Source organism: Eurytemora carolleeae, unplaced genomic scaffold (genome assembly GCF_000591075.1).
Source record: "Eurytemora carolleeae unplaced genomic scaffold, Eaff_2.0 scaffold69, whole genome shotgun sequence".
Lineage (NCBI taxonomy): Eukaryota > Metazoa > Arthropoda > Copepoda > Calanoida > Temoridae > Eurytemora > Eurytemora carolleeae.
The window spans coordinates 257,788-284,917 of record NW_019396021.1 but is presented as its reverse complement, the minus strand read 5'-3'; the positions used below and the strand labels follow the sequence as shown (position 1 = coordinate 284,917).

General features: G+C 32.8%; 1 protein-coding gene across 1 annotated transcript; it reads right to left on the bottom strand.

Annotated features, from left to right (window-relative positions):
- Positions 1-672: 672 nt before the first annotated feature.
- LOC111697449 (uncharacterized) lies at positions 673-25,393 on the bottom strand. Its single transcript, XM_023467504.1, has 18 exons — positions 25,389-25,393; positions 24,428-24,530; positions 20,505-20,653; positions 19,128-19,188; positions 18,022-18,336; positions 17,273-17,335; positions 15,418-15,498; positions 14,793-14,923; positions 11,892-12,003; positions 11,370-11,426; positions 9,571-9,677; positions 7,646-7,848; positions 7,394-7,452; positions 6,580-6,817; positions 6,180-6,265; positions 4,443-4,618; positions 3,732-3,799; positions 673-2,410 (listed from the first exon to the last, which is right to left on the bottom strand). Exons 1-18 carry the CDS (start codon positions 25,391-25,393, stop codon positions 1,398-1,400), a joined length of 3,027 nt encoding a protein of 1,008 aa, XP_023323272.1. The 3' UTR covers positions 673-1,397.
- Positions 25,394-27,130: the final 1,737 nt, after the last annotated feature.

Genomic DNA, 27,130 nt, shown 5'->3' with positions numbered 1-27,130 from the left:
AGAAAAATTTTATGACGCTACTGTTGCATTACTCTTTTCTGCGCAAATAAGTAAAAATATCTTTGAAGGTCGTCGTTTCTCATCTAATTTTTCTGAATCTACCATACTTGGAAAAAAAGAGATAGAAAGTGTCAATATGTTTTTTTACATTGAGGTTTTGTCGAGGGATTTGAACTGAAAATAACATGTTTTTATTATAAAGTACATTTGAATATTTACTAAAAACTAGAATAATGACATAAAGAGAGGTTTTATAAATTTAGTTTATATACATATATATAGATAAGCTTTTGCGAGCTGCCGTTTGTGAAAAGTGCAACAGATAGGAGAGTATATAGGGTTTCCATTCCCGGATCAATTTGGTTTCGTAAAACCATCACGTTACCTTACTTGAAGATGTCAAGATTTAAAACCGATTGGAAACTTTTTAAATGTAAGGGCGGACATTGGAATCTTTCTTAACCGCATTAGAATGAATCTACCTCCTATAGATGCCACAAAAAGCTAGGTGTAACATGCTCAATAAAATTTCTGGGACGATTATTTAGGATAAAGTTTATATGTAATAATAGTCCCAAATTTAAAGAATTTGAGCCGAGGCTTAGATTTAATTCAAACATGGTTGGTTCCACTTAAAATTGTATTCAATTTTTCAATATATAATCCGGCGCTCAATTGAAACCGGTTTTGGGGGATTTGAGACGCAGCTTAAATTCCTTAAATTCGGACACTTTATTTTTTTCAGTATTTCACACCTAGCTTTGTGTAGCATCTAGGGGTGGAATTAATTTCCAAAAGTTTCAATGATTTATTATTCTTAACAGTTTCAGGAAAGGTTCCGTGAGACCTCTATGGGATTAAATTTTTCTGAAAAAAATGGAATCCCTAAATATAAGAAGTGAGAAGTCAACCCCGGGGTATAAATACTTTTAAATACTTCGATTTTGTTTGAGTTGTAACGAAAGAACGTTGAACAATAATCCGGAAGGATTTGACCCTTATATTAACAAATAACATTTTGGTGTTTACGTTTGCAAGAACAGCTTTCAAGTGGTTTTCTCTTTTCGGTTTATCATTGATTCGTCAGAATAGTTTGTAATAAGGTAAATGAGATTTGTTCCCCAATTTTAAAACAGTTTGTTTAAAATAGCAATTTCTCGTCATGGTTCTACAATAACAAGGATTTTTGTTTTTTGAGTACAAAACCAATTTAGCTGATTTGATTTTGTGCTCTTCTACTTTAAATAATAAGAAGGATCTATATTAATTCTCTAATCATTTGGCTTCATTGAAACTCTCCTAGATTTTCCTAATAGACAAGTGTATCCTCGTTTTCTAGACTTTCTTTAGCTGCTTTTAAAATTTCTTTTATTTCAATAATTTCTGTATCTTTTTCTTTATCTTGTTTCTATATCTTCTTTGTTTATTTCTCTCGACTCTTTTATTTCTTCTAGGTCATTTTCTGTAGATTCTTTGGATTCTATTTTTATGTCGTCTTCAATACTGAAAGTGTCGTTTTCCTTGTCTTCATTATTTTCGTTTCCTAGTTCTTCTTCTCTATAGATATCTTCCACAACTTCTGCTGTATCAGAATCAGTATTGTCAAAATGTTGAATATCATCTCCTTTTATTTTCTCAGCACATTCATCAAGGTCTAATTGTGTCTCAGAGCATTCAAATTTAGCATCATTCTTTTCAAGTTTTGTTTCTTCAGATGCTAGACTTTGATCAGTTTTATATTCCTTTAACTTCTCGCAGTCCTTTGTTTTGCTTTCTCTTTCGTGTTCAGATTCAAATTCTTTTCCTTCTTCAGTATTGTTGGTTTTTGACTTGTCTTCCGAATCTGAAGGTTTAGTTGATAGTTCTTCTAATTTAGCATTGGTTTCACCCTCATACAGAGTTGGTGGATTTATTAGATATTCCTTGTCTGGGTTTATAGGTTCAACCCACTCCTCCTCGGATATATTGTAAGAAATTGATAAATCAAGAACGAACTCCTTATCTCCCTGCGGAACTTGTTGATGATGGTAGACCTGGTCAAGATAGTTTAGTTCTCTGACTCCAAGACCACGGGTTGGAGGGATCAGGCTTATCAAAGATGGAATATAAACAGAGGTGGTCATTGTTTCTTCACTATCAACATTTTCCGACCAATCTTTGGAGGAACCTAGTTTTTGGTTTGCATAAACAGTTGGACGGTCCAGTGGATTAGAGGTAAATTCTTCCTTTTCTTTTCCTTTCCTTCTTCCATCTTCGTCCTCTTGATCATCTTCCCTTCCACATTCTTCTTCTTCCTCGCATCTACTTTCTTCCTCCCTTTCTATTCTTTCTTCTCCTTTTTCCTTTAATTCTTCGGAGAGATTAGTTTTTCTTTCTTTTGATCTATTTGGTTCTACAGGCAGATTTAAACCTAAAATGAAAAATTCTGTTACAAAATACCTTTAACTTAGGAAATAATGCTGAGTATACCCTTTTTCTGGATTCTCAACAATACCTCTTTATTTTGTGTCTGATTCACAATGATTAAATGTCGACTTTTTTATATTTCTACAGCATAATTCCGCAAGTTATTTTAAGAAGAAAACTAAAGTGAAAAAAAGGTTTGTTTCCTGAACAGAAAAAGGTTTTAAGGGTAACGTTGTGAATCGAACATGTACTTATATAAATTCAGAAAAATTGCGATCCCTTAAACCCCAGTCTTGTGGTTCATTCTTAATCCCATCTTATCTTCATAAACTCCATGAACAATCACTGAAACTCTGTAAAGTTGGTGTAAGAACAAGAGAGTTCAAGTCTTTGAAGAAACATAAAATAAATAAAGCTTATTAGAATGCTTCAATTTAAGTATACTCGATATTATTCATCAATAATTTTGATATTTTTAGAAATTTCAACATTTTTCATTTTATCCAATATTCCTTATTTTCAATCTATTAGATTTTCAGAGAAATGTTATTTATAACTTTAGAGATCACGTTGTTGTTTAAATATCAAAAAACGTGATTTTTTTCTACCATAGCTAAACTTTTTGTTTGTTTTTATGAATACAAGTATGATAAATGGTTCTTAATGTTTGTGAGGTTATTAAAGCTAGCTCATGTAATTCTAGGGCTCAGACACAAAAAAGAAGAGTTACAATAGCTGGGGCGTCTGAATCTATGTATAGCTGGGAGGGGCATTTGGCGCCCCCCCCCCCTAGAAAAAGACTTTAGAGAATAGGTATAGGGTTGAAATGCATGTTCATAGCACATTTTTTTAAGGCCAGACCACAGAAAAAAGTAGACCAATAACTTTAATAGTTTGGGTGCATAGGGAGGGTTGAAAAAAATGCTTAACAATGGGTAAAATAGTGAGAAATTTTTTTTTTGTTTTTAACTACTATCAAAGTGTGACACATGTTTCCAAGGGTTTCCAAGGGTTTTTTTAAAATATAGTTTTTATATCTGTAGCTATAGTCACAAAAATGTTATGGGCTATTTTAGATTTTTTTTCACAGACCAGACTTTTTTCTGCCCTGTACCCTATACCCTGTAAATTAAAAAAAATATTTAAAGATCCTTTAAATTACGATTCAAAAAAATTAACGGCGATTGTGTCAAAAAGGAGAGTGCTTGGACAAAAAAAAACTACAGGGGAGCCAAACGCCCCACCCACCCCCCAGCTTGTTAAGGGTTAAGTTTGAAAAGTGTTTAGTTCTGATAATTCCTACACACGAACGATCAATATAATACCTGGAAGATCACAGATTAAGATTGGCTCTTGAAGATTTTTTCTACAATTACGTCCATCTCTCTCTTCCCTTCAAACAAATAAACATTAGATTCAACTTTTATTTATATAACAAGAGTTATGCAAAAAACTAATGTGAAACATTAAGGAATTGAACACCGGTCCAAAAATCTATTTTTTAGCAACCTAAAGTAGAAAGAAAACCTTTGATATTTCAAAATTTAGCCATATATATAATAGTATTCAAAGTTTTAAAACATCCCTATATCTTGTCTATCTGATGGGTTAGATCAAATATAGAACATTAAAGTATGTAGGTTGCAAAGGGAATAGAAAATGAGAGTATGAAGCGAGTGTTCAGCTTTAAATACGTTTTTTCAACGAGAAAAGTACATATAATTTACTCTATAAGGGTCTTGTCACGACAGTTTTAAGAATATACATTTCACTTCATTACTTTATCTAAAAGTATATAAAAATAGACTCTAATCAAATATTTTTTGTTTACAAGAAGTTAATCTGCGATTACTTTTCCTTCGTATCTACAATATAAGGAAAAAAAATGAAAATTCTTAGATTTTTCTGTTTTCATTGGTGAATTTCAAAAAGAAATTAAAATGACTCTTTCACACAAACAAACCAACAAATAGATACAAGCCAATTATAAATTTTAATGAATATTATTTGAGTGTTAGCTCGGTGGTTTACTTTACCTTGTCTCTAAACCTGAAAATAGCAGATGTGTTGGAATAGTTGCTCCGCCTCCGCCGTTAGCGTCAACGCCTTCCATCTCATGAAGTAGGTGGGCAATAGTTGTTCCGCCCTCTCCGCCAGTTTCTCCGCCCTTTATATCAGGAATTAGGCCAGATATTGTTGTCACAGAAACCTCCTAATTATGAATTAAGTTTATAATTAATATTTGTCCGCCATGATGATGTGCTCTAAACTTGAAACCTTATTGAAGCAGTTATTTATGAAACTAAAATAACCCTTATTTATCATTATCGATCTTGATATCCATTGTGACATCTTTTAAATTTCAGGATAATTTTCTTGAATCTTGTCCTATAGTTCCGACGATAGAATGTTCAGAAGAAATTAAACTAATCCTTCGGACGAAAAAAGATATGGATAACTTCTTAATCCCAGAACCAATTCACAGCCAAAAAGTAAAGACTTCTGCAGTTCATAGAAGGGAAAGAAGATGCCTCTTGCACAAAGTGTTTCATGACCTTTATATTATTTGTTTCCTTAGCTAAACTAAGCACATTTGGTTAAACCTAAATATTTATTGTTACTGCTTATTGTTTTATGCGTGCATAAATTCCAAATAAAGAGGGTGTGCCCATGCACAGATAAATAAAGATATCTATAATCATGTTTATTCGCCCAGCTGTCCGAGTATTTTGAATTTAGTTACCCTTCAGAAACCGAAATTGTGTGTCTTTAAACCTGTTACTTAAGCTTTTTGGACGATTCACTTCCCTCTGAACGGTTCAACCTCAATGTTCCTCGAGTTAAATCTCAAATTAAAAGTGTGTGCAAAGGATATGGATTTCAGTCGCTAAAGCTATACAACTTTTTTTCTCAGCTGAGGAAATCATTTCTTGGATCAACAGCAGAAAAGTAAGGATCGACCTCCGAACTAGTTTAATGTTGATCGCGACACCACCCTATACTAAATAAAGGTTTTTTCGATCTAATTAACACTGATAAATGGGGTTTCTTGAACACTCCCACTCCCTTTAAAGGGACTGTAAACGTAATTTTGAGTGCCTTTTCATTAAAAGAAGGGCATACCTGATTCACAACGGTAAACCCTTGACTGATCAAGAATGACAGACGTTTCCTGATTTATCAAGAAAAGTTTGTTTGCAAGCTGTTTTATAGTGAAGGAATATATCAGCATGCCCTTTCAAGAAGTGGCAGGATATAGATATCAACATTTGATAGCGTAGGATATAGAATATTCTAGGAGTGGCAGGATATAGATATCAACATTTGACCGCGTAGGATATACAATATTCTAGAAGTGGCAGGATATAGATATCAACATTTGATAGCGTAGGATATAGAATATTCTAGAAGTGGCAGGATATAGATATCAACATTTGATAGCGTAGGATATAGAATATTCTAGGAGTGGCAGGATATAGATATCAACATTTGATAGCGTAGGATATAGAATATTCTAGGAGTGGCAGGATATAGATATCAACATTTGACCGCGTAGGATATAGAATATTCTAGATTTTCCAGGAATAAACGTGACCTCATTTGTGTTCGCACGGCACACTAGTGTATATTCTTCAATTTTACGGCTTTTATGAGATATTTTGACTGAGATTTCTGTCCTCGGTTATCAGACTTAAACTTAAAAGGAAGGTCACTTAAAGTTACGCTTACAGTCATTTTAAGACTTTATACACACTCTTTACATGTTTAATTACCTGCTGAGAAGGAGATGAAGAAAGTTGAATAGTTTGTGTTAAGGAGAACTGATTATGAAGAAGAGAAGGATAGGGCAAATTCAAATCTTAACAATAATTTTATATTTCACTAGCTTAAGTGCCCGGCATTGACCCTGGGATAAAAAAATTGAATTTTTTAGCCTATATTTCCCCCGGGATACCTGGGTTCCCTCAAAAAAGTTCACCCCATTCGGTCCAGCCGTTTGGCCGGCTTTAGGGAACATATATACGAATGTCTTGTTTTATAAAATAAATTATTATATAGATAATTTAATGCAACTAATTACAAATCATCGGTATTTGAAGTCACTAAACCAGGATATAAGTCGTTTTTGTTGGTTGGCCCTATTTTATTACAGGTTTATATATACGCTTTTACCTGTATGCTTAGAATATTGTTCAGATCCTCGTTCTGTAGATTTTAAACCCTGTTCATTCATTAATCTGGGTTTAGTTCTTTCATTTCTCTCAGTCTTTGGTCTTTCAGTTCTAGGTTCTCCGGGTCTTGGTTTATCCGTTCTTGTTTTATTAGTTCCAGGGTTCTCTATCCTGCTTTGCTCTGTATTTTGCTCCGTCTCAGTATAATTTGGTAGATTAGCTCTCCCCTCCTGCCAAACCTGAGATAATAATACAGACTTATCAGAATATCACGGAGATATCCAACCCGCACTTAGGGTTGCACCAGAGTTTAAACTTAAACCAACAAGCTCTGGGTTAGCTCAGAGTACCAATTTAAACTGGTGATATCCAACCCGCACTTAGGGTTGCACCAGAGTACCAATTTAAACCGGAGATATCTAACCCGCACTTAGGGTTGAACCAGAGTACCAATTTAAACCGGAGATATCCAACCCGCGCTCAGGGTTGCACCAGAGTACCAATTTAAACCTGATATATCCAACCCGCACTCAGGGTTGAACCAGAGTACCAACTTAAATCGGAGATATCCAACCCGCGCTCAGGGTTGGACCATGAGTTATCAATTTAAACTGGAGATATCCAACTCAATCAGGCTTAGGGGTAGGCCACAGAATTCCTTGAAACCGGAGCACAAACTCCACTTTGAGTAAGTCCCAAATAGCAATTGAATTCGGAGATATCCAACCCGCTCAGAGAGTAAGACCAGAGTATCATTTGAACCCGGAGCAACCCAAACCCCAATAATATAATATCATAAAAAGTTTCAAAGATACCTTGGTATTGTAAGTCTCCTGAATCCAGGGAAGAATAGAACTCCTTTCATAATAACCTCCTGAATTTTAATGATTATAAAAAATCAACATCCACTAGAATTCAGATTGTGTTTTAAAAAAAGTGAACATAATAAAAAGATGTCTCAGTGCAATTAATAAAGTAAGACAAATCATCAACTTTTAATTCTTTTCCTACAAACTTATAATTAATTTACCATTAATGAATGTTCAAAATTACACTGTATTAAATACCTTGGTTCACAATTGAAGAGCCTACAATATCTGATAATGAGTCCGTTCCAGAGTGCAAATGCTCCTCTCTAGAGCGAAGGGACTCCGTTGCAGAGTGTAAATGCTCCGCTCTGGAACGAAGTGAGTCCGTTCTTGAACGATCAGATCGAAGTTCCAGGTTCGATGTACTCAGAGGTAGAAGAACGGGAAGAACTAAACTCGATCTATAAAAAATTAAATAAAGAAAGTATAAGAATAATCAAATAAATTGTTAAATACGTCTATAAAAACATAATAGGTAAAATTTTGCAAATAGAGTAAATCTGAGGAATTATTGCTTGAAATAAGGGTTAGATAAGAGTCCTTGTTAGGAAGATAGTAATATGAGAAATTGTTAACTCAATCCCAATTAAAAATAAACAATATATAGATAAACACATTTCATTGGATTTCCTAACTAGTAAAAGCTGGCTTAGTAAATTCTGTATTCTGTTTGGAAACACAAACTCCCAAGAGAGAAAGCAGTTACTTTCAATTTGAATCGTTAAATTTACACAAGCCATTAATTTTAAATATTTAGTTAAAAAATAGGGATTTTCTAAAAACAACGCGTGAATATTAATCTGTCATATCCAAGATAAAGGGCAAAAATTTATTTTGTATTTTTCAACTCCAAGTATTTATTTTATGTTTTTTAATAAACTTTAACGTAGAACAATTCGATGGTTCCAATAATTTTGTTTATTGATAAGAAAAAAATAAGAAAATCATTAGCGTAGGGTTTATATCTAATTGAAAACGGATAATACACTTTAGGAATCAAATAAAATTTTGATTTATTTTCCAATCCGAAGTTTTAAGCAATCTGATATCGTAGATACCTGCATCCATCCTGAGCTTGTATTAAACCTATACCTGGATCCATCAGCTGAGCTTGTAATAAACCTATACCTGGATCCATCAGCTGAGCTTGTAATAAACCTATACCTGGATCCATCAGCGGAGCTTGTAATAAACCTATACCTGGATCCATCGGCTGAGCTTGTATTAATCCTATACCTGGATCCATCAGCTGAGCTTTTAATAAACCTATACCGTGAACATCAGCAGAGCTTGTAATAAACCTATACCTGGATCCATTAGCTAAGCTTATAATAAACCTATATCTGGATCCATCAACTGAGCTTGTAATAAACCTATATCTGGATCCATCGGCTGAGCTTGTATTAAACCTATACCTGGATCCATCAGCTGAGCTTGTAATAAACCTATATCTGGATCCATCAGCTGAGCTTGTAATAAACCTATATATGGATCCATCAACTGAGCTTGTAATAAACCTATATCTGGATCCATCGGCTGAGCTTGTATTAAACCTATACCTGGATCCATCTGCTGAGCTTGAAATAAACCTATATCTGGATCAATCAGCTGAGCTTGTAATAAACCTATATCTGGATCCATAAACTGAGCTTTTAAATGAACCTATACCTGGACACATCAGCAGAACTTCCTATACCTGGATACATCAGCTGACCTTGTAATAAACCTATACCTGGATCGACCAGCTGAGCTTGTAATAAACCTATACCTGGATACATCAGCTGAGCTTTTAAATGAACCTATACCTGGACACATCAGCTGAGCTTGTAATAAACCTATACCCGGATCAATCAGCTGAGCTTGCATTAAACTATATCTGCATCCATTCTGAGCTTGTAATAAAGCTATACCTGGATCAATCAGATCAGCTTGCATTAAACCATACCTGCATCCATCCTGAGCTTGTAATAAACCTATACCTGGATCAATCAGCTGAGCTTGTAACAAACTTATACCTGGGCAAATCAGCTGATTTTGTAATAAACCTATACCTGGACACATCAGCTGAGCTTGTAATAAACCTATACCTGGATCCATCGGCTGAGCTTGTAATAAACCTATACCTGGATCCATCGGCTGAGCTTGTTGCAGGAATATCAAATTCTTTTCCTGGTTTCCTCGCTTCTATTATAGCTTTCTGCTTCTGGATCAGGATATCTATCGGTAGATCCTAAACAAATAGATCTAGATCAGGAGATCTATCGGTAGATCCTAAAAAAATAGATCTGGATCAGGAGATCTATCGGTAGATCCTAAATAAATAGATCTGAATCAGGATATCTATCGTAGATCCTAAACAAATAGATCTGAATCAAGATATCTATAGGTAGATCCTAAACAAATAGATCTGTATCATGATATCTATCGGTAGATCCTAAATGAATAGATCTGAATAAGGATATCTATCGGTAGATCCTAAACAAATAGATCTGAATCAGGATATCTATCGGTAGATCCTTAACAAATAGATCTGAATCGGTAGATCCTAAACAAAAAAATCTGGATCTTTAAATATCAAATATGTTTGTTATGCTTCAGTCTGCTACTACTGCAGTATAGAGAATATATATTGCTCTGTTGGCGAAAAGTGTAATTCTGGAAAGGAACTGCGTGAAACATCAAAATACGCAATTAAGAGTTTATTAAGCTTCGCATCACACTTAACATTTACATATTGGGTAATAAACAGGGTTTTTATGTTTGTTTGTTTGTTTGTACGATCATAACTCAGAAAACCTTTGACCAATTTGCATCAAATTTTAAATTTGGGAACCGCTGGAATATTCTGGTTTGTTTTAAAAGCTCTAAGTTGAGTTGGTGAACTTTTTTTTGAACATTTCTAGTTTCTAGACAAACCTACTTGTCAAAAGAACTAAATATAAAAAGTTCTGATGAATTTTCTTTGTATATTTCTAAGTAAGCCAAAACTAGACTGGATTAGAAATATAGTTAAAGGTATTGTAAGTCTAAGCTCTGTTAAGATGTATTGTTCAACTGAAACTAGACAAAAATAGAAATAATAAATCTTGTTCCCAGAAATATATATTATATATATATCAGTATAACTGCAGGTAGAATTATAATAAAAGTTTTGGGAAACATAAAATAGTTACTGATTGTTTGAAATTTAATTTTATAGTGACGTTTTTTGCTTCCGAGGTACCCATATGCACATCGTACCATGCACATGGTGGTATATCATGGCTGACACAAGTGAAATGATAATGTTATTGTTTTGCAAGTAAAAAGAAAAGCTAAAGTTAGTATGTTCTGTTTTCAAGGCATAAAGAACCAGAGGTACTAATCGAATTTAACAATAGAAAAGCATAGTATTTGATTTACCCGTCTATTTGTTTGTTTTTATACAAAAAACGTCTGAACCGATTTTTGTGTCAACTCATGTCACATAACCCCAGGGTACGTTTATGGCCAGTCGAAAAAAATTTTGTGCATATTAAAATCTTTAATTTTACTGTGCACTCTACATTAAATTTAACAAACCTATATCTGTACACAGTACAGTGTACAGTAAAGCATTTGTACCTGTACACTGTACAGATTACAGTCAAGTATTTGTACCTGTACACTGTACAGATTACAGTGAAGTATTTGTACCTGTACACTGTACAGTTTACAGTAAAGCATTTGTACCTGTACACTGTACAGTTTACAGTAAAGTATCTGTGCCTGTACACTGTACAGTTTACAGTAAAGTATTTGTACCTGTACACTGTACAGTTTACAGTAAAGTATTTGTACCAGTACACTGTACAGTTTACAGTAAATTATTTGTACCTGTACACTGTACAGTGTAAAGTATCTGTGCCTGTACACTGTACAGTTTACAGTAAAGTATTTGTACCTGTACTACTATTATCCTGTTGTATGCCTTCCATTTTCTACACAACAGCAAATATACCTGAACACATTTCACATCACAATAAACCTTTAATAAATCTATTATTTGCATAAAGTGATAACCCTAAAACTCTGAAATAGTAAGACGACTTTTGGACTCAACTTATGACTTTAAACAGTCCAATGAGCATTGGATACAGCAAATGTACAGTGTAAAAACATCCATTTTACTTAGTTAGAGATTTTATAAGTGTCGAGTAAAACTATTTGCTTTGTTACAAGATCAAATACACTTCAGTATTACTATAAAGTCGTCTTCCTTTTTCAAAGTTTTCAGGTTATCACTGTAACATTTAAAGATTGTACTATAATTTTTTCTAATAGCAAGACATTTTCAGAAAAGAATGATTTTTGAACAATTATCTTCTAAAACTAACGTTCGACACAGGTCTGAATGGAGTTAAAAAATTTACTTTTTTCTTGAGGTATTTAATCAAAACAAAGACGACATTGTTTTAAAACTAACCTTGCATTGTATATACATAAAGACGAGTCCCCCTGTGAATCCTATTGCAACAACTACAAGTTTAGTCCAGAAAGGCCAGGCAAGCTCTCCAGTCTGTATCTCTTCAGTAGTCCTAAAATACAAGGATATTCAGTAGTCCTGAAATACAAGGATATTCAGTAGTCCTGAAATACAAAGGTATTCAGTACTCCTGAAATATAAGGATATTCAGTAGTCCAGAAATACAAAGGTATTCAGTAGTCCTGAAATACAAAGATATTCAGTAGTCCAGAATTACAAGGATATTTAGTAGTCCTGATATACAAGGATATTCAGTAGCCTTGAAATACAAGAACATTCAGTAGTCCTGAAACACAAGGATATTCAGTAGTTCTGAAATACAAGAATATTCAGAAGTCCTGAAATACAAGGAAATTCATTTTGTCCTGAAATACAAAGGTATTAAGTAGTCCTGAAATACAAAGGTATTTAGTAGTTCTGAAATACAAAGGTATTCAGTACTCCTGAAATAAAAGAATATTCAGTAGTCCTGAAATACAAGAATATTCAGTAGTCCTAAAATATAAGGATATTGAGTAGTCCTGAAATACAAGGATATTCAGTAGTCAAGAATATTCAAAGCACTCTTATAATAGGATTTTGTCCCCTTATTTATTTTCAGGAAATCTTTTTTGCGTTTAACCATTTTTACTTATATGGGAGTGGGACACACAAGCACAATCAAACAATAAATATATTTGTCTGTATACTCGTAAATATAAATGGTTTATTTCTGTATGTGTAAAGTTTGGCTAGGCCTGCATGCCTGGGCTTTCCATGCAACAGTGCATAAATCGATCCTTAGTGGAAACCAGACCTAGATAATCTAGCATACTTAAACCTATAATACAGACCTAGATAGTCTAGCATGTTTAAACCTAAATACAGACCAAGATAATCTAGCATGTTTAAACCTAAATACAGACCTAGATAATCTGTCATACTTAAACCTATATACAGACCTAGATAATCTAGCATACTTAAACCTAAATACAGACCTAGATAATCTAGCATACTTAAACCTATATACAGACCTAGATAATCTAAGATAATTAAACCTATATACAGACCTAGATAATCTAAGATAATTAAACCTATATACAGACCTATATAATGTATCCTAGATAATCTATCATACTTAAACCTATAATACAGACCTAGATAATCTAGCATACTTAAACCTATAATACAGCCATAGATAATCTAGCATGCTTAAACCTATATACAGACCAAGATAATCTAGCATACTTAAACCTATAATACAGACCTAGATAATCTAGCATACTTAAACCTATAATACAGCCATATATAGTCTAGCATGTTTAAACCTAAATACAGACCAAGATAATCTAGCATGCTTAAAACTTTATACAGACCTAGATAATCTCTCATACTTAAACTATATACAGACGTAGATAATCTAGCATACTTAAACCTAAATACAGACCTAGATAATCTAGCATACTTAAACCTATATACAGGCCTAGATAATCTAGCATACTTAAGCCTATATACAGACCTAGATAATCTAGCATACTTAAACCTATATACACACCTAGATAGTCTAGCATGCTTAAACCTAAATACAGACCAAGATAATCTAGCATACTTAAACCTATATACAGACCTAGATAATCTAGCATACTTAAACCTATAATACAGACCTAGATATTCTAGCATGCTTAAACCTATATACAGACCTGGATAATCTATCATACTTAAATCTATAATACAGACCTAGATAATCTAGCATACTTAATCATATATAAAGACCTTGATAATCTAGCATACATAAACCTATATACAGGCCTAGATAATCTAGCATGCTTGAACCTATATACAGACCTAGATAATCTAGCATACTTAATATATACAGACCTAGATAATCTATCCTAGATAATCTAGCATACATAAACCTATATAAAGACCTAGATAATCTAGCATACTTAATCATATATACAGACCTAGATAATCTAGCATACTTAATCATATATACAGACCTAGATAATCTAGCATACTTAATATATACAGACCTAGATAATCTATCCTAGATAATCTAGCATACATAAACCTATATACAGGCCAAGATAATCTATTTCTAGCATAAATAAATCTTTAAAATTTAGAAGTTTAAGTATCTCACAAAAAGTCTTAATATGATTTGGTATGAAAATTTGATATATATTTTTTTAACGAAGACAAATGGTGTTTGGTGTATTGAAGAGATTGAAATCATAGACAAAGAAATTGTCACAAACTCCGATTTTATAATCCCTAAATCTTTGCAAATCTTTATTGTAAACCTTAGAATATTTCAAACTATGAAATCTTTTGGATCAACTAATTTTAGCGTTAAATATCAAAGGTTTGCACGGTTGCACCATCATGTACTAAAGATAATTGAATTTTTTCTCAATATCACTGATGCCAATACCCTACAATGTAAATATAATGAAATTAATGTATTTTGCTTTTACTCTGAACCAAATATGAAATGATTTAAACAAATCCTTAAAATAAATATTTCTCAGAAATTGTTAAATGGAATGTATGATATCTTGAAAACAATATTTTACTTACAACAAACTTTTAATCTATCTACACTTTTACTAAAAAATATATTTTGGCTGATATTAGAACTGAAGCAACCCGGCCCAATAAATGGTAAAATTATCGAATTTTATGAAACTTACAATTTCTATTGAATATTCCCCACAGTTAAACATTTAAGATCGCTTTGACGAGCAAAATATATGATACGATCGTCATTCGTCACTCACGAATCCCTTAACCGAGTTGCCTCAATTTTTGAAAAAATATTATTTGGTGTGATATTTCTTTAGCCTAAGCTGGGTTCCATACCTGTCTATAAGAACGTAGAGCGACCAAATAACACATGTGATCGCGATCACATGAAATGTGACGGAGCACAATAATTTCCTCCGTTCGAGGGTACTCATGTCTAACCGCTCCCACTGTCGGAAAGGTTTGACCTAGATTGTACATATTATCATTGCAACCTGATGTCGTAGACATTTAATGTTTTTAATGCATTTTCTTAGATAAAAGAGCATATTTATGATTACACCTCAGGGACCGAATTTAATGAATTAGAGCTACAACATCGCTGATCTATTTACTCCCGACTCAAATTTGAACCACTGAGATCAAGGAAGGATTTGAATCTCTGGGATTCTTCTTTATTCCGGTGGTAGGTTTAATAGGTATAGTTCAAATTCATTCAATTGGGTCACAGGTTGCAAAGATATATATTTTGTGGCGAGTATTTTATTCCTAAATCCATTTTTGATGATTTAAATAAACGATTAAAAAGCACTAATAAAAAAACAGAACCAATTCAAATGCAACTTTTATATCAAAACCTTTTGGAATTGAATAATTTTGAAATATTTTTTTATTTTAAACATTTCTTAGAATCATTATTTTAATTAAAAGTTTTTATCAACTTTTCTAATTAAAATCTAACCTTGGACTGCATAATAAAAGGGAACTTGCAAAGTTCGCACTTTTTTATATCCGAACTTTTTATCCATCTTTGCAAACATTCCTGGGGGGCAAGGTAGAGATAGAAATTAATGGTTTATGGGTTCGCGTTTTTATATTATAAAGATCATCATGAACCATGGAATAAAGAATTAGAAAGTTTAAACAAATAGAAATAAAAAATGTGAAAAATTTAATTTTATTTGTATTCCCTTTCAATACAAATCTTGATACTTTTACCCCCCCCCCCCTCACTACTTAAACCCTTCGTCGTTTTGGAGTTCCATTCAAGCTATTAGAGAAAAGAAAATACAAAAATTCGATGAACATCAAAGTAAAACAAGAAAGAAAAAACTTTCAAATCAAATATTTAAACTAAACTTATATTTAAATGAAAAGTTGTAATAATATTTACTTTTATCAGATTAGAATTTTGAAAAAAAAATTGATAAAAGCACAGTGATCTAAAGGTTGGAAGCTCTCACAAAAAACTCTTTGATAATTATGCCAATTACTTCTCTAAAACTAAATCTGAAAAAGTGCTTTGTAGTTTTGAGACGTCACATGTCTAGGGCTACAAATTTGAGTTATAGTGAAGTAAAATCAAAGGTCGAAGCGTTGTGACACTTTAAAGTCGATCCAGTCTTGAAAACTGATACAATTTTCACAGTAATCTGGATCTATGTGAAGAGAAGTTTGCCTCACCTTAGATAAAATTTGGAAAATGATAAGATATTTTATATTGACAGTTTTCCCGTTTATCAAACTAAATTTATTCAAAATTCAGGTTTATGATCAAACTATGGATACAGTTTGCACTAAAATATTTAATTTTATAATTTACAACGTTAAAGTTATCGAAGGGTGTCTTAAGATGAGCATTGTTTTGTGGTTCGTTTTAATAAAACTTTATAGGTTTATTTTTTTTAAGAGGCTTCCAAGAACCTAAAATGTTTATCAATTCTCAAAAAGCATATTTTAATTGCAAAGTGAAAAATTAACGTTTTCAAAAATAAATATTAATCATAACGATTTATCAAAACGGTTTACTTTACGTTTTTATTTTTCGTTTATTTTTATTATTATTATTATCATTATTATTATTATTATTATTATTATCATTATTATTACTAGTATGCCGTAAAATCTTGCAAAATCATGCAAAAGATAATAATTGTTTTAAATAAAAAAAAAACTTAAAATGTTACCCATCTTAGAAATCGTAAATGGTGATCGAATGTTTGAAAAAGGAAGAGGGCTCAGTAACATTTGCCATAATACTTTTGCCATAAATTTATTTGCCATAATTACACTTACCCTAATTACACTTGCCATATTTACACTTGCCATAAATACTTTTGCCATTAGTAACACTTGCCCTAAGTTACACTTGCCATAATAGTTATTTTAAAGACATATAAATAAATATAGATGTGAAATTATGGCAAGTGTAACCATTATGGCATGTATAACTTATGGTAAATGTAATTTATGGCAATTGTAACATATTTCAAGTTAATTAGGGCAAAATTATTATGGCAAATGTAACTAACACAGAAAGAGAAAACGATGCCCATCTGAAGTGAGGAAACGATGCCCATCTGTAGTGGGAAAACGATGCTCATCTGTAGTGGGAAAACGATGCCCATCTGTAGTGGGAAAACGATGCCCATCTGTAGTGGGAAAACGATGCCCATCTGTAGTGAGAAAACGATGCCAATCTGTAGTGGGAAAACGTTGCCTATCTGTAGCGGGAAAACGGATGCCCAGCTGTAGTAGGAAACCGATGCCCAGCTGTAGTGGGGAAAAACATGTTTTAATGTTGTATCTCTAGCTGCCTGGTGTACATATTTCAAGCTTCCACTACACAAACATGGAGTTATCAAAGGAGGATCTCCAGCCTTCAACACAAATAAACAAATTATATTAGATTCGTTTTCGGATTAATAAATTCATTTAAAACGATAAAGGGGCTGTTGACGTAATTTTAACCTTAAACAGGCATTTGGCANAATTTAGAAACATGTTTTAAAACAAAATAATACTTTTGACATTTATTTGACCTATTTTTGGCATTTTTTTTAACCTGCCAGATCACTCAAACTATAAATGTTATCGATCTAATTTTTTTTAAGAGTTGGCATTGAAAAATTGGGCAATGAAGATGCATTTCAATCCTATACCTATTCTCTAAGGCCTTTTTGTAGAGGGGGGGGGGCGTTCGACGCCCTCCCCCAGGCTATAAATAGATTCAAACGGTGGCTTTAGTAGCTTTGAATGATCCGAAATGAATAAGATATCAATAATTTTAACTTTGAAAATGGATTTTTTAATTCAAAAACGAGGATAAATTACTCATTATCATTTAGACAAAGGTTAAAAGGTTAACTTGGGCCCCTATTTGAATAAATGGTTAACTGAAATTATAACGACAGTTCCTTCAAATAGAATAGATTTGGTGGTAGTGGAGGTTTTTATACAAGTGTATAGACTAGAATTCGTTGATTTCCACATTGTTTTAAAGTCGTCGTTGTTTTCCACATTGTTTAGAAATCTTGAATGACAGATTTAATTATTTATTTCCTACCTCTCCTCCGCAGTGACAAATTTTACAAGCATCAGTATCAGAGGAGAGGGAGGAGGGAGCAGTACCAAAGCTCCCGCTCCCTAAACTACTCTCATCAGGGTCCAGAAACAGGGGCGGAGGCTCCCGAGGGGGCTCTTGTATCCCCTCCGCCAACACATACGCCTTTTCTGGGGGCGGAAGCAGGGCAGCATTAGTATCACAGTTTAGATCACAGTTGAGTTCAGAAAATCCAATTGAACTGAGAGTTCCAGTCCTGTTCCATAGTTTCCTGTCTCTTATAGCGGACAGAATAGGTAATCGGCTACCTCCAGTCTCCTAGGATAGGTTACATACAGATACAGTTCCACTTACAAAGTACATAAACTTCAATATTGTAGTAAAAAAACACAGTACAATCTATAAATCGTACAAATGATAAAATTCAGTACAGTGATAACCAGAAAACAATGGAAAAGGAAGAAAACATTATATGAATACTTTAGTGTATTTGATGTTGTTACAGAGGAAATATTAGTTTAGCTTGACACTTATTACTAATTTAATGGGTCTATGTACACTGCCCAATTCGCCCAATTGCTGTGGTTCGTGCACATTTGACCTATTATTAAAGTCATAACTTGATTCTTAAATTCGTCTTCATATTTCTTTCTATTTTCTAGTTATCTCTGAATAAAAACGAAACATGAAAATAACTATATATAAGGGTGTTAAGCAAGCTAAAATGAACAGACTGAAATTAACATATGTAATATATATATATATATATATATATATATATATAGACTGAATAATGAATACGGAGATACTGAAAAAGAAAAGACCAATCCAAATCATGAAGTTTATAAAATGCATATTTAACAAACTTGTAATTAAGCAAAAGCACACAAAACAAAACTGGTCTGAACAAGAGCAGTTTGAACAAGATCAGTTTGAACAAGATCAGTTTGAACAAGATCACTTTGAACAAGATCAGTTTGAACAAGATCAGTTTGGACAAGATCAGTCAAGAACAAGAGGAATTTTAACAGACTGACTATACTGAGTAGTTTTAATAAAATCAGTCTAAGCATGAAATGACTGAACAAGAACATATTTAAAGCATTCACCTGAACTAGTTCCAAGGAGTCCAGTGTACCAGGTAGACGGGTTCTGTACCCGGTACATAAACTAAAAACAAATATTATTACACATTTTGTAAATTATTTCTTATTTTGAAAGGTTAAAAGTTATTCCTTAATTAAGAATGAAGCAAATATTGTAGCAATCCCCATATTTGTTAACCTAGAACTGAACCTTACGTTGTACATTGTCTGTAAATCTAAATGCGCTTATCCTTTACTATGCACAATTCTTGTAACGCGATTAACCTAACCTAGCTAGGTCTGTAAATACGTCAAACCTGCATTGTGATTATCTTTACACTACGCCTATATATATATCACAGCAAATCTTGTAAATACGTACATATTAACTTAACCTATAACATAGATATATAAATACACATCAGTTGGAAGATACTCCACTTAGATTACAGTAAGAGAAGTAATCGTTCCTCGTTTAGCAAACAAGTTGATGAGATCGTGTCAGTGTTTGACATTGATAGTTTGCAAGCTTAACATTGATAGTTTGCAAGCTTAATTCCGTGTTTGAAATTGATAGTTTGCAAGCTTAGGTCCGTGGTTGACATTGACAGTTTGCAAGCTTAAGTCTGTGGTTGACATTGATAGTTTGCAAGTTTAGGTTCGTGTTTGACATTGATAGTTTGCAAGCTTAATTCCGTGTTTGAAATTGATAGTTTGCAAGCTTAGGTCCGTGGTTGACATTGACAGTTTGCAAGCTTAGGTCCGTGTTTGACATTAATAGTTTGCAAGCTTAATTCCGTGTTTGACATTGATGGTCTGCAAGCTTAGGTCCGTGTTTGACATAGATAATTTGCAAGATTAGGTCCGTGTTTAACATTGATAGTTTATGAGATCGTGCCCGTGTTTGACATTGATAGTTTAAGAGATCGTGCCCGTGTTTGACATTGATATATTTTATGAGATCGTGCCTGTGTTTGACATTGATAACTCAAGAGATCGTGCCCGTGTTTGGCATTGCTAGTTTATGAGATCGTGCCCGTGTTTGGCATTGCTATAGTTCAAGAGTTGTTTAACTGATTAGACCAACGAGAGGGATTTAGTTTTACCTGGATTGATACAACGTGTCTGAGAAACTTTTAAAAAGTAAGCCATTTACTACATGAAGAGTTCCCATAGGGAATTCAGGAAAAATGTTGATCAATTCTTCTCCATAAAACCCGATTTTTCCCGCATTTTTCAGATCTGTTGGTTGGTTTCGATGGGATTTTAAGATGTGTATCTCATAAAATAAATTGTTTATCGTTCTAAATAACCCCTTTCAAAAACACCTCTCGGTTTAAAAATCAAATCATTTGCAAGCATTTTTTTGTATTCAGTATGTGGAAGTTAATTTAAAATCACCTTATTGGTTGATAAATGCCTCCTCCTCCTCCCCCTGCAACAAGGGAGGGGGAGGCAGAACTATTTCCCCAGACACCCAGGGGCGTGGCATCCAGCTGAGAGTTAGGAACGCCCCCAGATTCCAGATCCTCCAGAAAGCAACCAGAGTCCTGATAAAAAGCATATTATTTGATAATTGTATTATTTTACAATTATCATCATGAAATGTTAATATTCAGTATACAGGGTGTTCCACTAAATGTGAATATTTCTTGAAAAATTAAATGTCCCGGCACCCCGGACCACTACCTAAAATCACCTAAAATCACCCAAAATCACCCAATATCACCTAAAATCATCAAAAATCAACTAAAACCACCTAAAATCAATTAAAATCTACCGAAATCATATAATTTAACCTATAAAGTCAACTAAAGTCACATAATGTCACCTATCATCACTCGATCCTTATTATCAATATGTTCCGAATCAACTTAGTCCCATGTATTCTTTTAATTCTTTTCTTCGAGTTGTTAAATATACAATAATAAAATTAAACTACGTAGAATGTTCTAATACAAATGCTAAGGTCTCAACTGGGAAAAGCTAGAACTAAACCTTTCAAACAGACCTTTGGAAATAGATAGATGGATAAACAGATAGATTTTAGATAGATAAATAGATAGTTTTCAGATACTAGATAGATAAACAGATAGTTTTCAGATACTAGATAGATAAACAGATAGTGTTCAGATAGTTACCAGATAGACAAAGATAAGCAGTATCTTAGTGAAAGAGTGAAGAAAAAAATATATCTCTGTGAAAGAGGGTAGATAAATAGATATCTCTGTGAAAGAGGTTAGATAAACAGATATCTCTGTGAAAGAGTGTAGATAAAAATATATCTCTGTAAAAGAGGGTAGATAAACAGATATCTCTGTGAAAGTTGGTAGATAATTAGACATATCAGTGAAAAAGTGAAGATAAACAGATATCTCTGTGAAAGAGGGTAGATAATTAGATATCTTAGTGAAAGAGTGAAGATAAAAAGATATATCTGTGAAAGTGGGTAGATAAACAGATATCTCTGTGAAAGTGGGTAGATAATTAGATATCTCAGTGAAAGAGTGAAGTTAAAAAGGATAGATCTGTGAAAGTGGGTAGATAAACAGATATCTCTGTGAAAGAGGGTAGATAAACAGATATCTCTGTGAAAGAGGGTAGATAAACAGATAATTAGATAATTAGATATCTTAGTGAAAGAGTGAAGATAAAAGGATAGATCTGTGAAAGTGGGTAGATAAAAAGATGTATCTTGGAAAGTGGGTAGATAAACAGATATCTCTGTGAAAGTGGGTAGATAATTAGATATCTCAGTGAAAGAGTGAAGATAAAAAGGATAGATCTGTGAAAGTGGGTAGATAAACAGATATATCTGTGAAAGAGGGTAGATAAACAGATATCTCTGTGAAAGTGGGTAGAAATGAACAAAAACAAAATCCATTAAAATAATCATTTTTTTAAGCTGTTATCCAATCTGGTTTAAATGAATGTAATTTAATTACTTTAACTCGAAAGATAAAAATAATTTTCTAAAAGCTTTTAAATGCTCACTGCTACCTTTTATAAGTAATTGGTTGGTACAAATCCATAAAATCAAGTTGTATTTCTGTATTTCTGTGAAAAAAAACCTTTTAAATCTATTTGTTTATTAGAAATCTATATTATAGAGTAAATTTAGGATGTAATAAAACTTTTTCACTTACGAACGCTCTTAAATGCCGTGTTATACTTATAGCTTGGTGGGACAAGGACCAAACTGTTAAATCAGCGAGGTTTTATGTTCAAGGTTATCTACTCAAATCTACTAGATTTGATTTTACTTCTTTTAACATTGTTTTTTTTTTTAATAATCTGTGTTTCTGATAGAGAATACGCAATGTTTTCCCCTCTGTTAATGGCAACTCTAATTTATCTGTATAGAAGGTGCAACGACACAAAACAAAATGAAACTTTATAAAAAAAATAATATATTTATTTTCGTGATTTTATAAATTACCAAAAGCGCGGTTGTAATTATAAAAGAATTATTAAAGTCGATTTGTAGGTTAATTTCTAAATAGATGTAATGGGTAATATACACTGTTAACAATTTATTTCACATATTTACATGTTTTAATTTAAGCTGTGTTTCCATTTTCACATATTGAAAGAAAATACTTTCTCAGTGAAATAAAGTTATGTTGTGACGTCATTAAGTCCTGTAAAGTTCAGCTGCGGGAGAATCGGTTTGGAAATTATGCGTAATAAGTGCACCGAAATATCAACATATTCCGGTGTCCCGTATCATAGTCTCCTATATATCAATATATTCAGGTGTCCCGTATCATAGTTTCCAATATATCAATATATTCAGGTGTCCCGTATCATAGTGTCCGATATATCAATATATTCCGGTGTTGCGTATCATAGTGTCTGAAATATCAACATATTCCGGTGTCCCGTATCATAGTGTCCGAAATATCAACATATTCCGGTGTCCCGTATCATAGTGTCCGAAATATCAACATATTCCGGTGTCCCATATCATAGTCTCAGATATAATAATATATTTCGGTGTCCCGTATTACAGTGTCCGATATATCAACATATTCCAGTGTCACATAAAATAGTGTCCAATAAATCAATATATTCCAGTGTCACGTAATATAGTGTCCCATATATCAATTTATTCCAGTGTCACACAATATAGTGTCCCATATATCAATATAATCCAGAGTCACATAATTTAGTGTCCAAATATCGATTTATTCCTGTGTCAGGTAATAAGGTGTCCGATAGATCAAGGTATTCAAGAGTGCCGTAATAGAGTGTCCGATAGATCAACATATTCCTGTGTCAGGTAATAAGGTGTCCGATAGATCAAGATATTCAAGAGTGCCGTAATAGAATGTCCGATAGATCAACATATTCCAGAGTTAAGTGCAGCTGGGGGGTCAACTCTGTAGTGGATTATTATAACAGAGCTGGTAGAGCAGTTTATGCTTGTGCAATGGATCTGAGTAGGGCATTTGATCTTGTGTCATGGGAAGTGCTCTTCACAGAGTTATTGGAGAGGGGTGTTTCACCTCTAGCATTAAGGTGTTTAATGTTCATTTACTCAAATCAAAAATGTAATGTTAGATACTACACCATTTATATATGTATTTATATCTTTGTGTGTGAATAAATCTTTATAATATAATATAATATAGTGTCCAATAGATCAAGATATTCCAGAGTTATGTAATATAGTGTCCGATAGATCGAGATATTCCTCTTTTTTGTACAGTTGTCTCTGCAGTTTCATCCTTTTTGGGTAACTTTGTAGAGGAAAAATTTAAGAGATCTGACCGAATTCAGTTTTTAATTCAGCCTACACCCCCTTTCATATTTCGTGAACAATATCTTTTTGGGCTTTAAAAATGTAAATTTTGTGGTTAACCAGTATTTTCGATAATTCTATCGAATCCCCTACCCTTACAATGATATATTTGTTTTCTCTTCTATTTTATAATTTGATTTAAATTATACTATTCACATTTGGAGTGTTTGGTTTAATTTGTAATTTTTCAAAGATATGGTTAAACCACGGAATTATTGATTTGCCGTTGCATATTTTTTCACATCAAAACATTTGTTTTATTTAGAAGCGAGCATATATTTAAAGAGAATAGAATATATATATATTCTATTCTCTTTAAATATATTGCATATTCATGTATTGAGGATAAAGCAGTGTTACCGATTTCTCATAGATAGTTATAAAAGACAGATCAGAGCGCTGGCTCAGTTGATGGTCAAACTGTTTCATTCAATTTCGATATGTCAAACCGAACCCAACTTTAGGTTGTGTTCTAATTCATGTGTACAAGAGCAGTTGCAATTTCGTGTCGGGATATTACCTGGGAAGTGCTTAACCCTGCCAACCCCACCCTTGCTCCTACAGCATTAGGACCCGTTATGAAATTAGAAATGGTAGAGTTAGAAGAACAGCTGATATCACAACTTCATTTTATCGATCTGAAATCACAGCTTATTACGATTAAAGTTATTTTATCTAATATATTTTTAGGTAAACTGAAGTGTACTCTGAGAGCTGAACATGTATCACAATAATATAATTATACAAGTATCTAGTACTCTAATTTTCATAATATTTAGGACAGAGTATATCAAGGCAATTTTAGACTATACCATTTTTGGTCCTCTATTCCAGAAAGACAAAGACTATAACCTCGCTAATCCTGATCAAGACAGATATAGACTTTAACCTCGTTAATCCTGATCAAGACAGATATTGACTTTAACCTCGATAATCCTGATCATGACAGATATAAACTATAACCTCGTTAATCCTGATAAAGACAGATATAGACTATAACCTCGTTAATCCTGATCAAGACAGATATAGACTATAACTTCGTTAATCCTGACCAAGAAAGATATGGACTATAACCTCGTTGGTCCTAATAAAGACAGATTTAAACTATAACCTCGTTAATCCTGATCAAGACAGATATAGACTATAACCGTGTTAATCCTCATCAAGATAGATATAAACTATAACCTTGTTGGTCCTGGTCAATACAGATATAGACTATAACCTTGTTGATCCTGATCAAGAAAGATATAGACTATAACCTTGTTGGTCCTAATCAACGTAGATATAAACTATAACCTTGTTGGTCCTGGTCAATACAGATATAGACTATAACCTCGTTGGTCCTGATCAAGACAAATAAAAACTATAACCTCGTGGGTCCTAATAAAGACAGATATAGACTATAACCTTGTTAATCCTCATCATGATAGATATTAACCATAACCTTGTTGGTCCTGGTCAATACAGATATAGACTATAACCTCATTGGTCCTGATCAAGACAGATATAAACTATAACCTCGTTAATCTTAATTAAGACAGATAGAGACTATAAATTCGTTGATCCTGATCAAGACAGACAGACATAGAGTATATAACCTAGGTGGTTATAATCAAGATATATATATATAAACTATATAACCTCGTTGGTTATAATCAAGATATACAAAGAATATATAACCTTGTTGGCTTACACACTTGTTCACTACACAGAACACTATAATAGTTTACAATAAACTGAATTCTTCATGTTCTGTAATACATTTCATGCTATAAGCAATAGCTCGTGTTATCAAAGCCTAAAATGGGGGGGGAATGGGATAAGGGTTGGGTTAGGGTATTGTCTATACTGTATACTGTATATATTGTAAACTGTATAGCATGCATGTGAATGAAATATCTAGATACATGTATTTATTAGGTCTGCCCACATTACACAATATCAAAGTTAAACAGGGTGGAAGTTTACCAAACTATAGAAAGTGAAATCATGATTAAATTATTCAAACAACAGAAACCAGACGTAGGTAAATTGTTTGTAAGTTTTTACGAATTTAGTCTCAATCATTTAGTAGCAATTCCATAGTAACAATTAGTAACAATTAGTAACAATCCCATAGCAATAGCTGGGCATATACAGGATTACCCTTTTGAAATTCTGGTACTTAACGTAAAACAAATTACAACAAAGTGAAAATTGTATTGGAATATTATCAGTTAAATTTTCATTTCAAATCTGTTAAAATAATCCTAGAAAACCTCACATGCTTAAAAACTTCTAACACATAAATTCTATGAAAAAAGTATAACGTAACAAATATCTAAAATATTTTGTTTCTTTTTTTGGAAAAGTTCTTTATGAAAATATTATTTGTGTAAAATGTTCAAATATTTCTAGCTGAAGGTAACATAAAATTTTATTTTTATAATTTTTCAGAAAACGACGAAGAGAAAATTTTTAAATTCAAAGATAAGATTGATTAAAGGAATTTCATGGTTATAGTTAGATAACAGAATATTCTTTTGATAATTAATCTTTCATGATTATTGATTTTAGCTAATTTTAGATTTAACAAGGAGATGCAATGACATAATGAATTTAATAAATATTTAATGTGACAGTAATCAATAATATTAACTTTATATGGAAAATTTTTAAGTATTCTAAAGATTAAGCTGAAGCTGATTATGTGTATCTATTTTAAAACATGTAAATAATCCCTTCCAAGTCACGTCAAAGGCATAAGTTAGAAGCACATTATACTGACGTAAATAAGCTTAAATACCAAAAACTAATGACGTCACATAGCTTGAGTCCTGACGAAGACAGATAGAAAATAATGGAATAAATCTCACGCAACCATTGAACTTATAAAACTAAGTTCTTAATTACTTTAAACTCGGGATTAACTTCTATATCGCGGAAATACTTAGTGAATGCGCTGCAGGCTGCACTTATTTACAAAGTTCACTAATTGCACAGTTCCCTTATGTGACAGTACAGTAATTTCAGAGGGCCCTTATGTACACTGTGCACTATTTCACAGTGCATTTTTGTACAAAATACATTGATTTTACAAGACACTAATTTCCCTTTGGACTTATTTTACAGTGTATTTATGTACACAGTAAACAAATTGCACGAGCACAATACACTTAAGTGCACAGTGCACAAATGCATAAGTGCACTTATGAACACAGTGCACTTATGTACACAGTGCACT

Coding starts and splice junctions, on each gene's coding strand:
- LOC111697449 (XM_023467504.1), bottom strand. Junction 6,818..7,393: donor AGGAGACTTACAATACCAAG/GTATCTTTGAAA, acceptor TTATTATCTCAG/GTTTGGCAGGAGGGGAGAGC. Junction 2,411..3,731: donor CTTAATCTGTGATCTTCCAG/GTATTATATTGA, acceptor TTTTCATTTTAG/GTTTAAATCTGCCTGTAGAA.